Source organism: Chelonoidis abingdonii, chromosome 1 (assembly GCF_003597395.2).
Source record: "Chelonoidis abingdonii isolate Lonesome George chromosome 1, CheloAbing_2.0, whole genome shotgun sequence".
Taxonomy (NCBI): Eukaryota; Metazoa; Chordata; order Testudines; family Testudinidae; genus Chelonoidis; species Chelonoidis abingdonii.
In genome coordinates, this window is record NC_133769.1 from 99913777 (window position 1) to 99938017 (window position 24241).

General features: G+C 50.4%; 1 protein-coding gene across 1 annotated transcript; it reads left to right on the forward strand.

Moving 5' to 3' along the window:
- Positions 1–193: 193 nt before the first annotated feature.
- Positions 194–8886, forward strand: ANKRD54 (ankyrin repeat domain 54). Its single transcript, XM_032792113.2, is given in 11 exon segments — positions 194–217; positions 220–352; positions 355–391; positions 393–451; positions 2141–2188; positions 4459–4557; positions 4800–4871; positions 5326–5373; positions 5490–5614; positions 6522–6629; positions 7104–8886. Coding segments are annotated over 11 exon segments (828 nt in total). The 3' UTR covers positions 7179–8886.
- Positions 8887–24241: the final 15355 nt, after the last annotated feature.

The following is a 24241-nucleotide window of genomic DNA, read 5'->3' on the forward strand; positions in this document are numbered from 1 at the left end:
TCCCTCCTTCCCCCCTCCGCCCCCCTTCCCCGCTTTCTGATTGGCTGCGTGGGGCCGGATTCTGTGATTGGGGAAGGCAGTCACGCCTCTGACTCCCCGCCCTCGTTACTATAGTTACCAGTTCTCCCCGCCTTCTGTCAGCGCGTCTGGGCCCGGCCCACGGAAGCCGGGAGGCCGCGCGGGGGCGGCGGGGATGGACGGCGCTGGCGCTGGCGCTGGCGCTGGCGGGCCGTGGCGGCCTCGGACGAGGCGCCGAGACCCCCGGGGGGCGGGTTCGCGCTGGCGGAGTTCGGGGCCGCGCTGCGAGGCCCCCGAAGCCGCTGGGCCGGCCTCGCCGGCTTCCTGCACGTCCTGTGCAGCGCGACCCGCCGGCGGGCAAGATCCCCGCCGCCGCCGCGCAGGGCCGCCCGGCTGCACCGCGCCCTGGGGCCCACGGGCAAAGAGATCCACGGTGAGGGGCGAGCGCGGGGGGGGATATGGGCGCAATCCCCGCAGGGGAGGGCCCGGACCCAGCCCCCTGCTGGCGTGAGGCTCGAGCGCGAGGAGGGAGCCCCCTCCCCTCCCGGCCAAGGGGAGAGGCGGGGGCCCCACTCTGTGACCTCTTCCCCTCGGTTGGAGGGGCCTTGCTGGGTCCAGCTGATGCAGGGGAGCAGGAAATGCAATCTAGGACTCTGCTCCAGCCTGGGCCCCTGCCCCGTCCCCCCGAAGACCATACGTCTGATTGGAAAACAGTTAATGGTGGTACCCTCCTCCAGTCAGGCCCCAGCCCAACTCTGGCCTCTAATACGTTATTATGAGAGTCCATTCACCGTAAATCGAGCTGCGCTAAACAATTGATTAGCAATGAAATGGCTAGCATAAGTCATATCACTAGGCTTCGTAACTAAAACTCTGCCAAACTGTTGGGTCAAGTTGGCTGTAGGTGCTGACAGATGTCCTGGCATATATTTTGTTTACAGCGTGCCCTCTGCAACCATAAGGGCTGGAGACTTATTCTGGTGCACAGGATGGCAACCACCAAAGAGGAATACAGGTCACTCAGTTGGTGCCAGTCAAACCCCATCAAGAGCCATTTCCCACTCTGCTGCTAAGAATACAAAGGAGCACAATACTTTCCATTAATATATAAGGAAGAAACACTCTGGGAAGGAAAAAGGATGGTAGTAATAGCATGGCATTGCAGCAACCTGACTCTGAGTCAATGCTGGCAATGGGACATGAGATGGGTAACCAGGTACAGACACATAGCTAAGTTCTCCGAGTCTAGGTGGAAGCCCTTGTATAACCTACCCTTCCAATAAAGATGTTTTATTAGAATGCATACACCCTTCATTGGTGGAGTAGAGAGGAGATGGCAGAATCTAAGGGCTTGTCTACATTACCCTCTGGATCAACAGGCAGTGATCCAGCGGGTGTCAATTTATCGTGTCTAGACTAGACACGATAAATCGACCACCGAGCGCTCTCCCTTGGACTCCACCATGGCAAGAGGCGCAGGTGGATTCAACAGGAGAGTGTCAGCTATTGATTTACTGCAGTGAAGATACCATGTTAAGTAGATCTAAGTATATCAACTTCAGCTATGTTATTCATGTAGCTGAAGTTGTGTAAGTTAGATTGATTCCTCCCCCAGTGTAGACCAGGCCTAAGATTAGCTGCATGGGAGAGTTGGGAAAAGGTTCTCATTCACTTTCAGATTTGAGCTACTGTAACCCACACACTTCCTGGGTGTGGTGTTCTGTCCCCTCTTGGGGCACCAAGACCACTTCGAGAGGTTAATGAGTCTGCTCTACAGCCGTAGCTAACAGCCATATGACTTTTAGCTCATGCAGTAGAGGCTCATGCACTTAGCTCCAGAGGTCCGAGGTTGAGGACCAGGATCTGTCGGTGTTACACTACAAAGAGACTCCTTGGGAAGTGCTGTCTGGCAGGAAAGGCTAATGACCACCTTTAGAAGAAAAGCATGAAGTCTCCTGCTACCTGGGGCCCTGATCTCACATATCCCTTCCTCTAGGGACAAGCCAATCCTTCCAGTGTGGTTTAGCTCCTGAATTTGGGACTTGACCTGAAGAGAGGGTTCTAATAATGGAACTACCCCGTTCTCTATGTTTTTTGCAGTAATCCTTTGTCTTTTCCACAGCTTTGAAACGGTTGAGAGAATCCGCCAATGCTAACGACTTAGAAACAGGTGAGCCTGCACTGGCCAGGTCGACTCAGAACCTTTCCCTGGAAGGGCAGTTTTGCAATTGGCTTTGGAGGGGAGGAAAGGGAAATGCAGGTGGTTTGTAGAACCAGCAGTTCAGACATTGCACATGCAGAAATAGTTTTGTTCTGCTAGGACAGAGCTGGGTGTAACGTTCAATCTAGCATTTCTACCCTCTCCAGTTCATGGTTTTTTTTCTATGTGACAGAGACTTCAGCCAGGGTACCAACAATAGTAACATGTCACTCTGCAGCAGGACAGGAGAGCAAAGCTCTTTTTGAAAGAAAGACAAGTCACTGTTGGACAAACAGCCCCAGTCTGTTGTCAGGCAGCATGACACACCAGATAAGAGAACAAGACTCAGGCAATGCAGATTCTGTTCCTGCCTTTGCTACTGTTATTTGTATGACCATATCACCTAGGCATCCCAGTCACAGACCAGGACTCCACTGTGCTAGGTGCTGTACACAGAACAAAAAGATGATCCCTGCCCAAAAAGAGTTTACAAGCTAAGTAGAAGACAAGAGACAGCCCATGGATACAGACAGATGGGGGAGAACAAAGCAACAATATTGAGTATTGAGTCACTCTTTGACTTTAGGCAAGTCACTGAGTGCCCATTTTCCCATCTGTAAGGCAGGGAGATGCCACTTGCTCATTTTTGTGAAGGGCTTTGAAATCTGTTGATGCAGCGCGCTAATGAACACGTCTCGGCTTGAGGTACTGAGTCAGAAATGACTTCTACAGTATGACTTATGTATTAAAAGCCATGTGTCCCACTGTATTATAGTTGTAAAACGTGTTCTAAATCTATATGCAGATCCCTGTATTAAATCTTGCAATGTTTTATATCCTGTCATGCCAGTGAAGTGATTGCTATTGAATCAGTTACTCAGCTTGGAAATAATCTTAGATCTTTTCTGTCGTTGCACCAAATCTTCACTCGTCTCAAAACATGGTCAGAATGCGAAAGGTTAAATTGTTTCCGGCTGGTCTTGGGAGATGATTAGGTGGGACTTTACATTAATGTTTCCTCCTAGTTGGCCTGTCTGTCTTTCTCCTTGTCCCCTGGCTAAGATAGTGGAATTGCACTTATTTTAAGGGCAAAGTCATCTTTTCAGGTGTTACTTCCAATTTTAACCCTGAACCATTTTTCCCCACCAAATTTAGAAACAATCCAGGAGGGGCAGGGGAAGGAATCTCAGTTGTAATAAGGGTTCCAATCCCAGAACCCAGGAGGAAGGTAATGTTAGAACCACCATACTAGAACAGACCAATAGCTGGATCGCTCCAGTGTCCTGCCTCCAACACTGGCCAGTAATGAATGCTTTAGAGCAAGACTTAAAACCCCCTAATTGAATAACCATGCAGGGGGAGATTCCTTCTGAGCTGGGGATTAATTTATACCCCAAAGAATGAGGATTGATAACTCTTGTAATCTTAACCTCGCTCCTTTCACTGCTTCTCCTAGTATACAAAGGTCACTGACCTTGAAGAAGAGCCATGAGAATGCTTAAGGGATTAGAAAAGATGCTTTACAGTGATAGATTCAAAGAGCTGACTCTAGATAGTTTAACAAAGAGGCGGTTAAGCTGTGATTTGATTACAGTCCGTAAGTATCTACATGTGGAACAAATGTTTGATAATGGGCTTTTCGTTCTGGCACACAAAGGCATAACACAATCCAGTGGGTGGAAGTGGAAGCTAGACAAATTCAGTCTGGAAATAAGATGTCAACAGTGAGGGTAATTAAGCAGTGGAACAATTTACCAAGGGTCATGGTGGATTCTCCATCACTGACCATTGTTAAATCAAGGGTGGATTTGGAGAAAAAAAAAAAAAAAAAAGCTCTATAGCCTGTGTTATGCAGGAGGTCAGACTAGACGACCACAGTGGTCCCTTTGGGCCTTGGAATCCATGAATTCTGTTTGCTCCAATAATGTCCTATGACTGTGAGTTGTACTTGTTACTCATTCTCCCCATAAAGAAACATTTCCTTCTCTGCTGAGGAACGGAGGCAGTCTAAGTTGCACCAGGGTCTCCCTTCCATTGGCGTTGGAGGGGTAGTTGGATGGATGGGAGCAGAGAGGAACAAGTAACGTGGGACAAGGGGATCCCTTTCCATCATCAGTCTCTATCATTCTCATATCTGGGCTCTAGCACTCATCTGGTTGCATGTCTCATAGCTGCTCTTCTGATCAGCTTTCCCTCCCGATTAACATCGTCTCCCCTTCTCTCTTTCTCGGCGATGTTAGTGCAGCAACTCTTAGAAGATGGGGTTGACCCCTGTGCTGCAGATGACAAAGGCCGTACGGCCCTGCACTTCGCCTCCTGCAATGGCAATGATCGCATCGGTGAGTGAGAAGGGATTGTTCCATGATCCAGTTTCCTTGTGGGAGGGGTTTTGGAGGAATCTCTGCATTTCTTTAATTGCACACCTTGCTAAAAGCAGCATTTCCCCTTCAATCCCTAGCATGTGCATGTGCTGCCTCTCAAGATCCTCTAAACCGTTCATTGTGGGCAATGCTGGCTCTTCCCTCTTAGATCCGCTGGGCAAAGGGAAGAGACTGAAATAGGTCCATTTAATTGTTTCTAGTGCAGTTGCTTTTGGACCATGGGGCAGACCCGAACCAGAGAGATGGACTGGGGAACACTGCGTTACACTTGGGTAAGCGCCAGGAGCTTGAAATCAGGGCTTCTGTAACCTGATGATCTTTGTGCCCAGAGTTGTGAAGATCTCCATTAGTTTCCTTCCTTCCTTCCTTCCCTCCCCTGTATTGTGGCAACCAATCCCTGTTCTGGACTCTTGGGATTCCATCAGCTTTGTTCTTTAATTGAAGGCGTAAGGGTCAGAGCTGAAGGAAGTACATCTCCTTCCTCCTACTGGCCCTGAGAAACACGAGGCCTGTTTTAGAGACTATCCAGCTTGCTGGCAGAGGCTGTAAACCCTGATCGGTGAGCAGGCTTCAAAGGGGAGTGCTGCTGTACCCTCTGACAGAGAACCCTGTAGGGAGCTGGTTGCCTGTGCTGTGTTGCCCAGGGGGCTTAGGACTTGAGCAGGATCCCTTTCCCTGGACTGTAGCTCTACTCTGAGTTGTGTGTCTCGTGTTTTCCCTTCCCAGCTGCCTGCACGAACCATGTTCCTGTCATCACCCTGCTGCTGCGTGGAGGTAACATTTCCTCTTTACAAATTATAAAGCTACCACCACCACCTCTTTGACCTTCCCCCAGGGCCACCGCCACTTTTAAACCAACCTCTCTCTCCCTGTGCATGTGCACCTTTCAGGAGCCAGAGTCGATGCTTTGGATCGAGCCGGGAGAACTCCTCTGCACCTCGCCAAGTCCAAGCTGAACATCCTGCAGGAAGGACTCTCTCAGAGCCTGGAGGCCGTGCGCCTTGAAGTGAAGCAGGTGAGAAACATTCCTGCTCTCTGATACCGTGTGCATCTGCTCTCCAAGCACTGCCTTTCTTCGGTGCACTCTGTAGGACACATGAGGTTTAGTAACTGCTTTAAGTGCCTCGCTTGAGGACCTCAGCTGCTCCAGCGTGCTAGCAATTGCTGGACTCCTGACCGTCTCCCTCCCAGACTTTGATAACCCACCTCTCTCTCCCTCTGGAGACCATCTCCCTAAACACTACTTGGAATTGTTGCAGGATCTCTCCAGGCCTTGTGGGCCCTAAAATGCACTGAATGGCAGCTAGTGAGAACTAAGAAATGGCTATAGGAGGGACCCCTAAGAAATCCCCTTATGTGTTCTCCCACTGCTGGCATTAGGTCAGGCTAGCTGACTAATAGGAACAGCCATGCACTTTCCTGGAGTACTGGTTGGCAGGCCCTGAACCCCCACCTGTCCAGGTTCACAAGTCAGGGAACAGGGGATAGGAAAGGGAGGAGATTTGGGTAACGCAGACCTGAGGGGGAGAAAGCAACAAGAATTTTTTACCCAGGGAACCACTGGATGTGAGGCTGGCCCTTTTGAGGACTTTGGTCTCATCACTATGTTCTAATAGCTATGGATAGGAATCAATTGAATGGCCAGCCCCTCTGAAAAAACTCAGTATCTGATTAATATGTGGCCTGTCTTCTGGTGACACACTGGACTGCTCCTTTACAAATGGCACAGTCCAGCTGTTTTGGAGCATGGCTCTGATCTCCTGTGTGAGTGCCTATCCCCAGGTCTCAGAAGCGACACTGTGCTTGTGGCAGTACTGCTAATAGCCTGCCTGTTGCGGTTGTCCCTCTGTCCTTGTACCACCGATGCCCTGCCTTGGTTACAGCTGTCCTGTGCTTGCATCTCACCATATTGCCTGTTTCAGATTATCCAGATGTTGCGGGAATACCTGGAGCACCTTGGGCAGCATGAGCAGCGGGAGCATTTGGATGATCTCTGCTCCAGGTTACAGATGACCAGTACTAAGGAGCAGGTGAGAGGCAGCCAGAGTGACTCCCATACTGCGTTGCTGGCTTCACACATACATCCAAGAGAGAATAGATAGCTTCAGTAAGGTAACATCCAAGACTGGGAACAAGATACAAACACATTCCCCTCCATGTCACTGGTTCACATTAGAGCCCAGATGTAATGACGGAAAAATTCACAGTAGCTAGGTGTTGTAGTAACTCATTTGGTGGGAGTGGGTAGTGAAAAGTATGTCTGTATTCTGGTGTGTAGATATTCACAACACAGAAAACATTGCCAGTGCCCAGGGTACCCTTAACGGCAGACTCAGCAGAGAGGTCAAAGACCAGATGGACTGAGAACATTGAATTTCCCCACTCATCTACATATGTGAGCCCTTCCAGGCAAGGAAGAGCTACATCCCCCATTAAGCTCAGTCTTCCTTCCCTTGCAGCCTGTGCTTGTCTTATGATAACAAACTGCATTGTTTCTACGGCAGGTGGATGAGGTCACTGACCTCCTGGCCAGCTTCACCTCACTCAGTCTACAGATGCAGAAGATGGAGAAGAGGTAACAGGATTTCAGATCATTCCCCTGCTCAACAGGAGAGGCCGCAGGGGAGGGGCAGCTGGAGTGCATTGCATAGATTATAAACATTGCTGCCACTGCCAGATACCCTGTTGCTGGACCCTCCCCCCTAGTGTAGCACTCAACTCTCAGACTATCCCCTCCAGTGCTGCCATCACCACTTCCTTCTGAGGCGCCTAGGAGGACAATTGAATGCTGGAGCTCCTGACTTTTGGAGCAAAGGGTCCCTCTTATATCATCCTGCTCTAGATCAGATAGTTTAACGAATGTGCTGGCCTTGTGTGGCATGTCCCTCTTTTGAACATGCAGCCTTCCTCAAAGCATCCCAAGCTCAGAGTGGTTGGCACTCAGTGTGCCCCTGGTCACCAGCCACACCCAGGTGCATTCAGGCAGGGACAGCTCTCAGACATGCCTTTGTACAGATCTGCCTGTACTAGGCACGACTGGACATGGTCACCGTATCTAGTTACACAGGGTGAGTAGGCTTGTTCAGATGGTGGGAGACTCTGACTTCTTGCAGTCACAGGAAGTGAAGATGGAAATTCAGCAGAGCTCACTGAGCATTGGTTGGAGTAGGTGGAACCAGGAAGAGGAAAAAATAAAAGATAAAAAAAAAACAGAGCCTGGGCCTTCATCCTCAACTCCCACAGGGGTCTGCTCTCAAAGGGCAAAGAGTCTGTCACTGTGGGACTGGGATACAAAGCTTTTCAGCACAAGTTTGCTGCTTCCAATGTGATCCCACCTCAAGGAATCACTAAAACTTTGTGCTCAGAGACCACAGCAATGGGTTTGTTAAAAATAAATATATAGATAAAGTTACCACCAGATTATGGCTGCCCAGTTAGAGTTGGGGGACACCCCCCCACTCCTAGCCCAGTTCTAAGGGGACAGAGATGTATGTCTCACAAGACAGCACCATGGCTGACTTCGATCTTCCCTTTTATTAGCAGTCTCAGCCAGGAGATCAGGCCTTGATTTGAGCTATTAGAACAGCTCATCTTTCCACCTCAGCATGGCTGACATGTAACTTAGACCTGAGCCATGTTGCTAGGATGGGGGCAAACTTATGTTGTTTCTGCCCACGTATCACTAATCCCGGGTCTAAAATAAATGCCAGTCTGAAGGCCTATCAATTGGACACATTTTTATCAGTGCTAAATTCATGTGAGGAGAAGGAATCTTAAGTAAGTTCAATGGATTGGATGAGTTGTGATGCCCACAAGAGGCCTGAAATGGGGAACATGGAAAGGATGCAGGGAGTTGCCACAGAACAGCATGTTCTTTGCCATCTGTTGGGGTGTGGTCATTCATAAGAGCTGGGTGGATTCTGTTTAAGGTACTGATTCTCAGGAGCAGCCAGTACTTTCCCTGAATCATGAACATTCCAAGTTGTTCTTTTAGATCCAGAGGACAATAGGATTGGATGCTGTTTAGGTGTATCCCTTGTCTGAGAGGAGACTGACTAGACGCATGTATCCAGAGCTTGGATTTCACCCTGGTGCGTGCGGCTTAGAGTGGTCTGTATGATCTTCTGGGGAGGGAAGTCTGGGACTGACTCTGTTTTGATTTTGCTGGAGCTGTCACTGTGAATATTAAGAGGTTGTTCTGACATGCTGGCTAAAAGACACACGAAAGGGGGTGGACAACAATCTGAACTCCTACATTTTACATTCATTAAAATACTGTCAGCTTTTTTGGAGTCCTCCACCAGTTCTTTCGTCTCAAGACTCACATCTCTCCCTCTATCTCCTGTGCCTGGGGCCTGACACTGGCCTCAGTAACAACTTCTCTTAAAAAGCAGTGCTTGAATTAAAGATGACAATGTCGAGTTGCCTTGAGCACAAACGCTGGCCTCTTTGCAGACCCCTGGACCCTGCTGCTGATTCACCTTCTGATCTTAAATCCCATTGCTGACGAATCCAAACCATAGATACATGAATTTGCTATAGAACCTACACAAATCACAGTGTGTTTTAGGACTGCAGGCGAGGAGCTATCATGCACTCTGCAGAGAGGAAAGCAATGCTGTCTGACCACAACTTGTCTGAGAGCAAGCATTGGTGTGTAGCAGGAGGGGAGAAAACATGGTAAAATAATCACAGTTTGCCAAATGAAGAATGCGACAATGTGCTGGGGCTCAGACTGGTATTGGCTAGATTCTAAAGATTACAGGGGAAAGAGCATCCCCCAAGTGAGACAGAAGGGACCATTAAAAGAGCTAAAGAAAGAGCAGCTAGGGTTGTCTTTAATGCCACAGTTGCTGTCGCTGATGCTTGTATTGAAGCTGGAACTGACTGCGGTTTGCTTTTGTTGCAGTTCACACCTGAGATCAGAGCCCTTTTGGCTAGGAGCATGAGAAGTTGCTGCATGCAGCGTGTCGTGGCCCTACAGTGTGAGGTTAGCTGCTGAGCTTTTACACCTCCTCCCTAAACAGGGTGGGAGTCATAAAGGGTGATGTCTGGGTGTGGATGATGGTGGTTGCCTGCTCCGAGTCCCTGCAACTACCCACTAATGTCTACCTCTCTTAGAGGGCATCTTTTTATGTTTCTCCCTCAACAACCCATGGGCTGGGCCATCAGCTGTATGTCATCTGAAGGATGATGGGTTTGGGGGGAAAATTGCCACTGCTGCTGGTTAGTAAGAGCACTTGGTTGCAGATGAAATGCCTTAGGGGAATTAGATCCTTTTTAACTGGTGAGCAGACCGATCACATGGTACAAGTTGCCCTTCGCAGTTCTGCTTTTCTACTGCCAGTCCAATGGGATGAGACACCCACAGACCAAGCTGGCACCAGGGCTCACAGTGACATTCCACAGGGCTGTTTCCCTCTGGCCAGAGAGCAGTACTTACCACATTTCTATCATCCAGTGATGCATAATCCTGGGCTGGAAACAGTCAAACCTACCATCCTGCTCAGTTCGGCAGTCCTCATCTGAAGCCGATCTCCGTTACTCTAGTTTACTATTAAAGTGAAGTGGTGGCTATGAATGTAGAAATCGTATCTTCATCATGCCTGCAGTACCTGATTTCCTTTAGCTGTCCTGCCCACGTTGCCTGTTATACATCACCTAATAGGATCCCAGAGCTTTCCCTTGGTGGAAGGCCCCATGTGCTCTACTGCAGGCTTTTGTAGCATTCTTCTGTGGCAGCTTCAGGTACATTTTACAAATCTAGGTTTTTACTGAATTAAAGATGAACATGAATAATCCAGTCAATACAATCTCCCCTGTGCGGTTTACTTTGATATTGAACTCAGCTTCACATTGGTCTCACACAAATTGTCATCAGCAGGTTTCAGAATTAACTCATTAACAAATGGCACAGTTGACACCATTCAGAGCTATTGGACTAGGCCAGCTGCACACTCAGGCAGGCAGCATGTTACGTACCATTCCCATTTTCAAGCTTTTCCTCACAATCATGAGGCCTAAGATATTTTTCAATTTCAGCTTAGATTCTTCAGCAAGGAGTGAATTCCACAGTGACTGAACACACAGAACCTAGCCTTGGGGACTGGCCTCGACACTGAAGGCCATGCCAATGTGCCTGGGACACAAGCCATATAACCTCATGGATAGTGCCAGCCAGTTTGAGGAATGGGTTTATCAAGGCACATCCAATGTACAGGACCAATATGTGGCTGCATTGCACTGAGGCACTGGAGCACATCTGTGACTACGTACAGATACTATGGAGAAATTATATTAGATGCCAAAGAACAAAAGGACTTACTCCAAAGCAGCTGCTCCCCATGTATGATTACAGATGAATGGGAAACATACACTCCAGCACGTGCAGGTGCATACCCACACAGAAATACCTCTCAGTCTTCAGCTGCTGAAATAATTAAACTCTAGGGTATCAGGACAACTCTCTTCAGGAGAGAAAACTATATTACTCCCATCCTCCATCATCTCCAGCTGCCCCCCACCCAACCTTTCATCTACCTCTGCCTGCTCACTCAGTACTTGCATCTGATCTTTTATCCTCCTTGCTACAGAAAGATCTGTGCAGAACAAGCATAATTTCTCTTCATAGAGCCAGGCCAGCGTGGGAGAGCAGCCTTGGCAGCTCTGAGCCCACTGATGAATCAGTGAGGAGCCAGAATTTGATTAGCAAGCGGATAAAGGAGAACTGGCAGATAAAGAGTTTATTTGGATTTGTCTGAATGCTTCTGAGAGAGTCCGTAAATAAAGTAGGCAATTGAGATACAAACCATGATCAGGAACTGGTTAAGAGACAGAAAATAAAGGCTAGGAACTTATGGACAATTTTAATTGTGGTTTACGGCTAACAATAGGCTGTCCCAGAGCTTCAGTATTTAAATAGGGTTGCCCATTTGGCTCAAGCAGTTAGCCAGTATTCAGGCCCTTGCAGGATTTTTTCTGTTAGGATGGGAAATCCGTTATGTGTCAGGTACAGTAACTCCTCACTTAATGTGTAGTTATGTTCCTGAAAAATGTGACTTTAAGCAAAACAATGTTAAGCGAATCCAATTTCCCCATAAGAGTTAATGTAAATGGGGGGTTAGGTTCCAGGGACATTTTTTTCACCAGACAAAAATCTATATATTATATAGATATACACAGTATATGTTATAAACGAACAATTTAATACTGTTCACAGCTATGATGATTGTGAAGCTTGCTTGAGGTGGTGAGGTTAGAGGCTGGAAGAAGGAGGGATATTTCTCAGGGCAGGGCTGGCTCCAGGCCCCAGCGTGCCAAGCGCGTGCTTGGGGTGGCATGCGGCAGGGGGCGCTCTGCCGGTTGCCGGGAGGGCAGGAGGCGGCTCTGGTGGACCTCCCACAGGCCGTGGGACCTCCCACAGGCTCTGGTGGACCTCCCACAGGCTCTGCTGGAGCCACGGGACCAGCAGAGCCTCTGCAGGGACGCCTGCGGGAGGTCCACCGGAGCCGCGGGACTGGCGAGTGGCAGAGCGCCCCTCGTGGCGTGCCGCCGTGCTTGAGGCTACGAAATGGCTAGAGCCGGCCCTGTCACAGGGAATGCCTTATTGCTAAATGATGAACCGGCATTCGGCTGAGCTCTCAAGGGTTAACACATTATTGTTAATGTAGCCTCTCACACAAGGCAGCAGGAACATGAGGGAGGGGAGACAGCATAGCAGACAGAGACAGACACACACCTTGTGTTGGGCGGGGAGAGAGAGAGAGATGCACACTGCCCCTTTAAGTAAGCTGACCCGCTCTTAAGTGCATTGTCATTTTAAGTGGATCAGGAAATTGAGACAGCTGCTGCTGCCCCAAGTTCTCTCTGTCCGTGACCCCTCCCTGCTCTATATGGAGAAGGGGTAAGCAGGGTGCAGGAGCAGGGGGACACCCTGACAGCCCCCTGCACAGCAAGCAGGAGTCTCTGAGAGCAGCTTCAGGGAAGAGGGCAGGAGGAGCACATAGCAGTGGGGGGAGGGACAGCTGAACTGCCGATTGATAGCCTGCTGGGCGGCTGCAGCACAAGGAACTTAGGGGAGTGGGGAGTTGATAGGGGGGTTGCCGGTCCACCCTGGTTCCAAGCCCCCACCAGGTAGCTCGAAAGGGCTGCTTTTCCTGCAAGCAGTGGACAAAGCAGGCGGCTGCCGAACAATGTTAGAAGGGAGCATTGGACAGCTTTAAACAGTCATGTTCCCTAATTGATCAGCAATGAAACAACGTTAACTGGGACAACTTTAAGTGAGGAATTACTGTATATTCTTGGTTACAAAAATATGTACACAAAGTCCTGTTTCCCTCAAGATAGTGTTGTTGTTTGCTTCCAGACAATTTCATTGCTCAGAAATCCCCAAATCTAACCCTCCACCAGGCTCTGTGCCCAAGAAGCCTGGTCTTCCTGCTTCCTCTCAGGATCACTCTCATATCAGCTTCACCCAGCATTTTGCCTCCAACACACACAGCTTGCAACCCATATTCTAGTCCCTGCGTTTGCAACCAGGACCACCCCTCAGGCCATGCACTTAGCTCTTACCTGTCATGCAGCCTAGTTCCCCAGGTTGTAGCCACAAAGCCTCCAGCTGTTTTTAACCACATAAAAGGGCTTTGTTGGTGCTTCTGTTGACATTGGCTTAAGGAGGCCTATGAATGGGTCTTGGATCCCAATACCCACCTGCTGGCCGCCACTGTCACCTTTCAGAATAACAATATATTTATCAGTGATCCCAAAAAAAGGTGAGGGGGCAACATTTGCAGAGGACACAACATTAATTAGGTTAGGCAAGGCTAGAGAAGACTGAGGAAGTCCACCACAGGGACCTGACAGAGCTAGGCGACAGCAGGTAATAAGGTAGATCAGTGCAAAGCCATGCAGAATGCATAGAGCAATTGGGACTACTCATACCCATTGCTGGGGTCAAAATTAACTGGAACCAAGCAGGAAATAGAACTAGGGTTGTGAACAGCTCTACAAAAACCTGGTGCCTAGGTGTGTGTGTCACAGAGTGTGGGGGAATCAAGGCCTTTCCCCCCCCACCCCAACTTCCTGCAATTCACCATGACTCTCAGTCAGCCAGTAAAACAGGTTTATTTAGACGACAGGAACACAGTCCAAGACAGGTCTTGCCAGTACAGACAACAGGTCCCCTTTAGTTAGGTCCATCTGGGGGCCCCAGGGAGGTCGCAGCCCCGTTGGCGCGCCCCTCTCCATTTCCCAGCCAGCTCCAAACTGAAACCCCCTCCAGCCCCTCCTCCTCTGGGCTTTGTTTCTTTCCCGGGCCAGGAGGTCACTTTGTTTTCCCACACCTTTAGCATCCTCTTGCAGGGGGGAAGGGCCCGGGCCATTAGTTGCCACGGAGACAGAGTGTCAGCCAGACACTGAGGCACCCACACAGTGTTCAGAGGAAACATTAAGAACAGCCCCACTTCGTCACAGTGTGCACATGCACCTGCCCGGGGAGGTACAGAACAGAACTGAGGTGGATCAGCAGAGAGTAGCAGAGTTAAGCTAGCATTATTCCTGCTTCTAGTCCACAGCTATTAGACTTTCCTTTCATGAACATTAAAATCCACCCCACACAAACCTTTGTGACTCCCCTGCCCTTGGTGGAGCCGCACAGCTATCCTTTCCCCTGCAAAGGCTGGGTCACTCTTGAACTTCTCCCAGAATAAATACAAGTCCTTCTCTTCCTTGGTGTGCTTGTTCTTTTTGACGAGACGCAGGCATTTATGCCATCCCCTCAACAGACACACTGCTGGCTCCCCTGGGGCATGTTCTGAGGCCTGCAATTTATTCAAATGACGAAGCACTTGTACAATAGCAAGGTGGGGCTGGCAAGGCATATTTCTGCAGTCTGTACAGTCACACAGTCCCTGGACACAGCCAGCGTGATTCCTGTGATCGGCTCAAGCAGGTTCATAAATGGGAACCTGGGACTAGATCGTTGTCTCCCTCTCAGTGAGCGGGCAGCAGCTGCGGTGCTCTTGTCTATTTAACAACATGGCGGGTCCTCTTCATTACAGCCCAACAAGAAATCCCAACTTTGCTCTGCCAAGATGCTAGACGAGGGGGAATCCCTAAGGTTTAGGCAGATAGCCAAGAAAGGCACTTATGTTGGACTAAGTGCTCCCATTGGGAGTGATACTGGTATAACAACCTAGGTTTATATCCACCCCTTCACTTATGCAGTATAACTTTCTCATGTAGACAAAGCCCTGTCTCTGCGCAAACTAGCAATACTGAATTTTTATAGTACTTTCCATCCAGGGATCTCAAAGCAAAGCATTTTACAGTCCTTACTGAAGCAGGCGCCTCTCAAACACACATGGTAGGGCAATGCTACCCTCATTTATAGACAGTAAGCAGAGGCAGAGAGAGAGCGGGGCTTACCCATGGTCACAGTAAGTCAATAGACAAGAAGAAGAGCTATTAAAAAGGTTAGTCTTGTGGTTCCAAATGCTGAACTAGGCCCCAGAAGATCTGAGTTCAGCTTGCAGACTGCTGGTATAGCCCGGGGCAAGGCACTGCCATTCTGTGACTTGGCTCCCCAGCTGTAAAATGGGAATCTTCCTTCATCTTGTCTGTCTAGATTGTAAGCAGTTTGGGGTCAGGGCTCTTATCACAGGCCCTGCAGTACAAACTAATGGGGTACAGATCTCATCTGGGAGCAGAAGGACCCCCCGCTGCCCAAGACCCAGAGCGGAAGAAGCTCCGGGGGCCCTGGCCCTGTGAGAGTTTTCTGGGGCCCCTGGAACAAGTGAAGGACTCTTCCTCTGGGCGGCCCTGGCCGGAGCCCTTACCCCCTCCTGCATCCCAAACCCCTGTCCCAGGCCAGAGCCCCCTCCCACACTCCAAACCCATCAGCCCCATGCCCCATCTCCCTCCCACACCCCAAACCTCTCATCCCTGGCCCCACCCTAGAGCCTGCTCCCCCAGCCAGAGCCCTCAGCCCCCCCTCCCCCAGCACTCCTCCCTTCCCCCTGTACTCCATCCGCCAGCCCCGAGCCCTCTCTCACACCCCAAACCCCTCATCCCAGGCCCAGGGCCTGTACCTCCAGCCAGAGCCCTCACCCCCTCCCGCACCCCAACCCTCTGCCCAGCCCAGAGCCCTTTCCCACACCCCAAACTCCTCATCCCCCAGCCCCACCCCAGAGTCCATACCTCCAACCAGAGCCCCCATCCTCTCCAGCACCTCAACCCTAGCACAGTGAAAATGAGCGAGTGTGGGGGAAAGCGAGTGATGGAGGGAGGGGGGTGGAGTGAACAGGGGCGGGGCCTGGGGGAAGGTGACAGAGCAAGGATGTTTGATTTTCTGTGATTAGAAAGTTGGCAACCCTACCACCAGCTGTGGTGCTAACACCTTTCTTCCTGCTTGATGGCAGTACCAGCAAAGGTGGGCAAGGAAGAAGTGGGCCATGGAGGTTTAACTCCCCTCTTCCCCTAAAGATAGTGCCTCCCACTCCCTGAGCTGTGCAGAGAGGCACCTTCTTGCAGGGTGTGAGAGAGCTTGTGAAGTTGCTGCCTGTGCATGATCCCTTAAGGGAACACAGAGGGGACTTCAGTTTCTAGTAGGGTGACCAGATGTCCTGATTTTATAGGGACAGTCCTGATTTTTGGGTCCTTTTCTTATATAGGCTCCTATTACCCCTCGTCCTGATTTTTCACACTTGCTGTCTGGTCACCCTAGTCTCTAGCCAGCACCTGTCCTCAAGAGTAAGATGGGGAGAGAGAGTTCATCTCCCTGCCTGCCAGCACATACTCCAGGCCACCCAGACCCTCAGATGATATTGGCTGAATTTTCAAGGCTTTGTAAAACCAGCAAAACTGCCCCTTTAATTCCTGGAACATGCCAGCTGACTACATCTCCTTCCCCTTAAATGCACTGCAGCCCCTCACAGCTGCCTAACCCTGCTCCCCACCAAACAAGTCAGCAGCTGTCTAATTCCCCTGCCAAATGTTCCATCCTCACTTCCTGTGTTAACCCCCCCTGTAACCACCTCCACCCCCTCGCAGAGCCAGGCCAGCCTGGGTTCCTCAGCCAGCCCTCCACAGCAACACAATGCTGACACACCCTCCCAACCCAGCTTCTGATCTTTCCTGCAAAACCTATTCTATCTCCCCTCTGTACCTAATGCCAAATTCACCCAGTCAAGCCAGTTTTCCAAGGGTTAATCAGAACAAATGACCAAAGTGAAAGAGCAAGCTGATTTTAATATCAACGAGCAGCTGGGAGCAGAGATATCAGAATGTCAAACCTGTCTGTAGATGAGGCTGGGCTTTGCAGAGGGACTGCACCAAATTGATTGGAAAGTTGGTTTTGTGGCAATCAGTCTTGCTCTACTTAAATTAAACCCTGCTGTGTCTTAGTGACATGGTCTTCTCTGTCCAGTTCCACTGTTTTCTTGTTTCACCAAGCTGATCTTTTATCATTGCTGTTCTTAGGACTGTATGAATTTTCCATGCTGTTCAGGCACTAGTTGTGTCTGCACAACCATCTTATATCCCCCAGATTTGGAGCATCTGTTGCTTTCAACAGGGATGTAACATCCAAACTCCCTGCTTTTCTTAATCAAGTGTTCATGAAAGCAAGGAGCTGATAGGGCTGAGTACAGCTGGCCAGAGCTAGAGGACAGGTGCAGGGGTGTGTGGAACCTTCCAGTCTGTGGCACCCCCTGCCTCCCACAGCCTTCCCTGTTGATCTGCAACACTGCTTTGTAATCCAAACCTGGGAGTTTCCTAACACAAATAGCTCTGCCAATGCATTTCACTTGTCTTTCCGTGGCACCGTGAAGGACTGCTAGAAAACCCAGCCCTGCACTCCAGGCTGAAAACAGGGATCTAGACAAACAAGAATACAGTTACAAACCTGCACAGATTACTGTAAAGTAACACAAATCGGAAACATGTTTAAACATAGGCTGGCCTTGTATACACAGGGAAGAATGACCAAGCCACTGGGCTGGGACGCAGGAGTTCTATTCCCAGCCCTGCCACTGACCTGCTGGCCCATCTTGGGCAAGTCAGGGTGCCTCTGCACCTCAGGTTCCCCATCTGGGGATGAGGATTCTGAACTCCTTTGTAAAATGCTGTGAGATCTAGGGTTGAAAAGTGCTGTATAAGTAGAGCCCTAATGGATACAAAATTTGGATCCGCATCTGATCTGCAAAAATGGTTTTGAAGGGCTCTATGTATAAGAGCTATGTATTATTATGCTATAATACAATTGGGACGTTATAACTTGACCCCTCCCCCCATAGTCATCTGGCTGATGAGCCTGGTCCTTACTCAAAATTAATTCAAGTCACTTTGGAGATCACCATGACCACATGTACTGATGACTGTCTAAGTAGCCCTGAACAAAGGATAATGGGAATAAATAGCAAACTGGATGGGGTTTGGAACTGCATCCCATCTCTGTTAGTGGGCAGAGGGAGGGTATAAGCAGTGTGTTAATGGCATTTACAGTGGCTATTGAATTCAGACAAGCTGCAGACATTAGTGAGGACAGAGGATTAATACCAAGGGACCTCCAGAGATCATAAACAGAGGCATAAGGTCAGGGGGGAAGTGCACAATTAAACATCCAAATAAAAAAATAATCCCAAACAGCCATTAATTTGGTTGGCTGGAAACAAGGAAGAGAGCTTTCTAAGACAGTTCTACTAGGCTGTGGAAGAGCCCGCAAGGGGCTATGAATGCCGCATTGTTTGGGAGTTTGTTCATGCTTTTTCCTGCCTGATCTTAAAACATGCAATCAGGACAACAACACACAAGTCAGAGGTGAGGAATGGACCACCTGGCCTAGGGGTTTCCTTTTTAGCTTTGTCCAACCAGCTCTGTTAGTTGTTAATAGAGACTACTCCAGTCCTTCTCCCCCTAGGTAACTATTGGACTGACTATATGCTCTTCAGAGCCCCTTCATTAACTTACATGTAAATAGCAGGTGTGGCAGGTCATCAACTCTCCTTTCTTGAAGGTACCACAACATATTTCAATCACAAAAGATCACTTCCCCCCCTTTCCTGAATTTAATGAGCAGTTTCACCTTGACAAGGGGGAACCATAGGCCACCTCTGTTCCCTCAGCTGAGCTGGGATTGGAGAGGCAGCAGGAAAGGATTCCCTGCTCTCTGCTAGCTGTTGAACTCTTTCCTGCATGTTAAGCTGTTTGTCCAGGAAGAGGATGCTGGGGATGGTATTGGCTGGGTGTCTTTAACACAACCCAGCTGGGTGGGGGTGGGATTTGGGAGGAGTAAGCCAGACACCTTATCAGAAGGAACTCTCAGTCACAAGTCTGGCAAGACAGGACAGAGGAAAGGAGATCAGGGTTACCAGTGTTCATGTGGTCTTTTTCACCCCAATGCCATGATCCAGCATCATGGTTGTGTCTGTTATAGCTTAGAAAAAATTAACACTTCCTCAGAGTGAAGCCCAGCAGGAAAGGGCCAATTTATTTTTGTGCCCTCTTGGCACAGCCCACAGGAGCAGTCCTCCTCAAAGGGTAAGTCATGTGGTTCAATGGACTGACCACAGGGTTAGTAACCAGGAGAATCTATGTTTTAGTCCCATTGCTGCCCTTCCTTCTTTCAGTGGGCACAGGGACTAAGACACAAAGCCCTTATCCGTCTGTGCAATGGAGATAACAATCCTTACCCAATCCCAGAGAGGCACCCAAGGGGTTAATATTGCAGCACACTCTGAAGATGTTCTCATTCACCATTGCAGAGATGGAGCTGGATCCCTGTGCCCCTATAAGGGAAGCTGGCTACACCCTCTGGGAAGAGCCAGCCCTGGATTTCCATGCCCATTGTGAACAGGTTCAGCCTGCAGCCCATCATCACCACAGCTAGCATATAAACACACCCCATCTGTGATGTGGCTTGATGTTGGTAACTCAAAAGCAGCACAAACCTCAGTATAGCTACTCCCAGTGAGCCACTCCTACTCCCACCCCCCTTAGACCCTGCACCTGGCACAGTGGGAGTGATTCAGTGGGACAACACAAGAGTCACACCCCTTGGTGGGTGACACACAGGCTGTAAGAGCATATCCCAGATCCACCCTGGTTCCTCTTTGGCCAGCCACTAATGATTCTCTCCTTGTAGATGGCATTCTGCCTGGGGAGCCACTCACTCCAGCTTCCCCAGGGAATCTCTTTCTAATTGTCCCCTTTGCTTGTTCATGTGGACACACAATGATGAGGTGAGGTGGAATGATCCCCGAACTGGTGGTGCCCATGAATCATAAACTAGTTTCTCTCATTTGCTTTTCTCGCTCTTCTTGTTCTGACATTCTTCATCTCTGTGTCCCTCTGCCTCCTGCTCGCTCCCAGTGACGTTCGCTACTAAGAATATTCAGCATTTGCAAATTGCTTCTCTTCCAAAGACTAAAAGGGCTTTATGCAGGTGGGGAGGTATCAGTATTTAACTTTTATAGGTGAGGAATTAGAAGCACAGAAAGCTCAAGTGGGTCAGTGCAGGGCTTGGAATAGAAGAGCTCTGAGTGCCAGTCCAATGCTCCATTCCCCAGACCACAGGTGTCTGTTTCTGCAGCATCCACCCCAGCGTGCCTGATGCTAATACTTTTCTCCTCTGAAAGGTGTTTATCAGAGTTAACTAACTAACCCATTAGTGTTTCATTTAGGTGTTGTCTACATAGCGGGATTCATCTGCATTAACTTGAATTAGTATGCAGTCCAATGACCTCCATCTGCACGATGCATCATGCCATGCTTCAGAGTGTACTAACTGGCTAGGTAAAACCTATTCCATAATCACTTTGACGGTATATTAAGCACATCAGTTATTTAGTGTGCACTAATGCTCATGCGAACACACTGCCCCTTCATACTAGATTGGCAGTCTGCCAACTGCTATTCCACACTGCTTTGTGTGACACTAGGACCAGCCTGTTTGTTTACGTGTGTGCTCTCCTGTGCTCCGGGGTCACGTTGACCAAATGGAGGGTGACCAGACAGCAAGTATGAAAAATCGGGACAGGAGTGGGGGGGCAATAGGCGCCTATATAACACAAAGTCCCAAATATCGGTACGGTCCCTATAAAACTGGGATATCTGGTCACCCTAACCATATGAGACAAGACACTCTGTACTCTGCAATTCTGCAGCTGTGGCATCCACTGCAGAATCCACCCCTTGCACCAGGATTTAAACCTTTGTTTCAAACAGATTCAGTCTCCAGGCCTTATAGGAGGAAAGAAAACTGGCCAAATATGCACTGAGTATAAAGCAGGGCAGTGCATGCTGCAGATAGCCTGGAACAATAGCAATCAATGGATCATTTCAGCAAAAACATCTAACTGATACCTTTATCCAACTGCTCCCCAGGCCTCCCAGGGAGCCTACAGGCCTAACTGCCCCCTGCCAAGCTGCCAAAACCTCTTGCTTCCAACCTGAGAACATCTAGGATTAATTTATGCATTAACACTACAAAAATCTGCAGCCTGCTAAAAAACTGAACATTTCAGGGCAGTGCAAAAAACACGGTTACTCACCTTTGTAACTGTTGTTCTTCGAGATGTGTTGCTCATATCCATTCCAGTAGGCGTAGTGTGTTTTACGCGCCGCGCGTGCACGTTCGTCTGGAGAACTTTACCCTAGCAACTCCAGCGGGCCGCAGGCGCCCCCTAGAGTGCGCCGCCATGGCGGGTGATATATACCCCTGCCGGCCCGCCCGCTCCTCAGTTCCTTCTTGCCGGCGACTCCGACAGTGGGGAAGGAGGGCGGGTGTGGAATGGATATGAGCAACACATCTCGAAGAACAACAGTTACAAAGGTGAGTAACTGTGTTTCTTCTTCAGGTGCTTGCTCATATCCATTCCAGTAGGTGATTCCCAAGCCTTACCTAGGCGGTGGGGTCGGAGTCAGAGGTCACTGTGCGCAACACAGCAGAGCCGAAGGCTGCATCATCCCTGACTGCTGGACGAGGGCATAATGGGTAGCAAAGGTGTGCACTCAGGACGAGGTCGCTGCCCTGCAGATCTCCTGGATAGGCACTCGTGCGAGGAATGCTGCCGATGAGCCTGGGCTCTGGTAGAGTGCGCCGTTACTTCTGCCGGAGGGAAGATGGGCCAGGTCGTAACAGTCCGTATACAGGACGTTACCCATGAGGAAATCCTCTGAGGAAACTGGTAACCTCTAACTCGTTCGCGACGGCAACAAAGAGTTGGCGGACTTACGGAAGGTTTGGTTCGCTGTATGTAAAAGGCGAGTGCTCTGCGCACGTCTAAGGAGTGTAACTGCTGGTCCTTATGAGACAAGTGCGGTTTTGGGAAGAAGACAGGCAGGAATATGTCTTGGTGACATGAAGGCCGAGACGACCTTGGGAAGAAATGCGGGTGCGGCCTCAGTTGCACCTGTCCCGATGGAACACCGGTATACGGGGGATCCACAACGAGGCGCGCAGCTCCGACACGCCGCCGAGCAGAAGTGTCGCCACTAGGAATGCCGTCTTCCAAGACAATAAAGAAGGGAACACGTAGCCAGCGGCTCAAACGGGAGAGACATGAGACGGGATAGCACCAGGTTGAGATCCCAGGAGGGGCTGGGGGGCGGACCTGCGGGTAAAGGCGTTCCAGCCTTTGAGGAATCTGGAAACCATTGGGTGTGAGAAGACCGAGCTGTCTTCACTCCCTGGGTGAAAAGTGGAGATGGCCGCTAAGTGAACGCGGAGAGAGACAGTGCCAGGCCCTGCTCCTTGAGCGACCAAAGGTAATCTAGAATGACCGTATGGAGACATCGGTGGGATGAAAGCGCTTTTCCGCGCACCAGCACGTAAACCGCTTCCAACTTGGCTACGTATGTCGCCCTGGTGGATGGTTTTCTACTTCCCAGAAGGACCTGTCTCACTGGGGAAGAGCAATGTAATTCGACCGAGTTAGCCACTCAGGACCACGCCGAGAGGTGCAGCGACTGGAGGTCGGGTGACAAAGGCGGCCGTGGTCCTGTGAGATCAGGTCCAGGTGGAGAGGCAGGGAACTGGGTCGACTACCGACAGGTCAGCAACAGAGAGTACCAGTGCTGGCGGGCCCATGCCGGAGCGATCAAAATCAAGCGGGCCCTGTCCCTGCGTGCCTTCAGAAGGACTTGTGGACCAACGGAAGGGACGGGGAACGCATAGAAGAGGTGCGTTGTCCAGGATTAGAAAGGCGTCCGCTATTGAGCCCGGCTCGCGGCCCTGGAAGAGCAGAACATCGGGCACTTCCTGTTCCTGCGTGTGCAAAGAGGTCCACGCGGGATGTCCCCACTGCTGGAAGAGCAAGAGGCGACGTCGGGCGAAGGGACCATTCGTGGGAGCTGAAGGACCGGCTGAGACGGTCCGCCAGGGGTATGCGAGCCCCGGGCAAGTAGAAGCAATCAGTGAATCGAGTGGGCTATGCAAAATTCCCACAGTATCGTTGCTTCCCGAGAGAGAAGAGGAGATTTCGTTCTGCCTTGCTTGTTCACGTAGTAAACTGCTGTCGTGTTGTCGATAAAGACTGAGACACAGCGGCCCTGGATCTGACGACGAAACGCGACAAGCCAGGCGGACAGCTCTCAACTCCCGGACGTTGATATGCAGGGCGAGCTCGGAGGAGACCAGCGCCCCTGGTCCGGAGGGTCCCCAGGTGAGAGCCCCCATCCCAAATCGGACGCGTCTGTCGTCAGGGACAGCGAGGGCTGGGGCTGATGAAATGGAAGCCCCGCACATACGACGGACTGATCTAGCCACCATTGGAGAGAAAGGAGGACGCCTTGTGGAATCGTGACCACCTTGTCCAAGGTGCGCCTCGCCGAACGGAGCTGAAGGATGAGCCAGGATTGTAGGGGCCGAAGGCGGAGTCGGCGTGCCCGTGACGAAAGTGCAGGCTGCCATGTGCCCCAACAGCGTCAGGCAAGTGCACAGGGAGGTCAGAGGTGCCGACTGTAGCCCACGGATGATGGCTGACAGCGTCTGGAACCGTGCTGGAGGAGGACCGCCCGGGCTATGGTGGAGTCCAGAACGGCTCGATGAACTCTATCCTCTGAGTAGGGATAGAGTGGACTTCTCCACATTGAGTCGTACCCGAGGTGGGAAAAAAGGTGGCTGACCACCCGGACGTGTTCCTGGACTCGATCCCTGCGAAGGCCCCCGGATAAGCCAGTCGTCAAGGTAGGGGAATACGTGCACCCGACTGCGACGGAGGAAGGCGACGACTACGGCCATGTACTTGGTGAACACTCTCGGGGCCGTGGAGAGTCCGAACGGAAGGACCGTGAATGATAGTGCCTGCCGCCGACAATGAAGCGGAGGAATCTGCGATGGGGCGGAAAGATGGAGATATGGAAATAGGCGTCCCTGCATGTCGAGGGCGGCGTACCAGTCTCCGGGATCCAAGGAAGGGATATGGTCCCAAGGAAACCATGCGGAACTTCAACTTGAGTAGTATCTGTTGAGTCCGCGGAATCGGAGAATGGGTCGGAGACCTCCCTTGGCTTGGGATCAGAAAGTAACGGAAGTAACCCTTTCCCGTCTCGTCCTCCGGCACCCTCCACGGCTCCCTTGTCAAGGAGCGTTGCAACCTCTTGCAGAGGATTCTCGGAGAGGAGGTCCTGAAAGGGACGAGAAGTG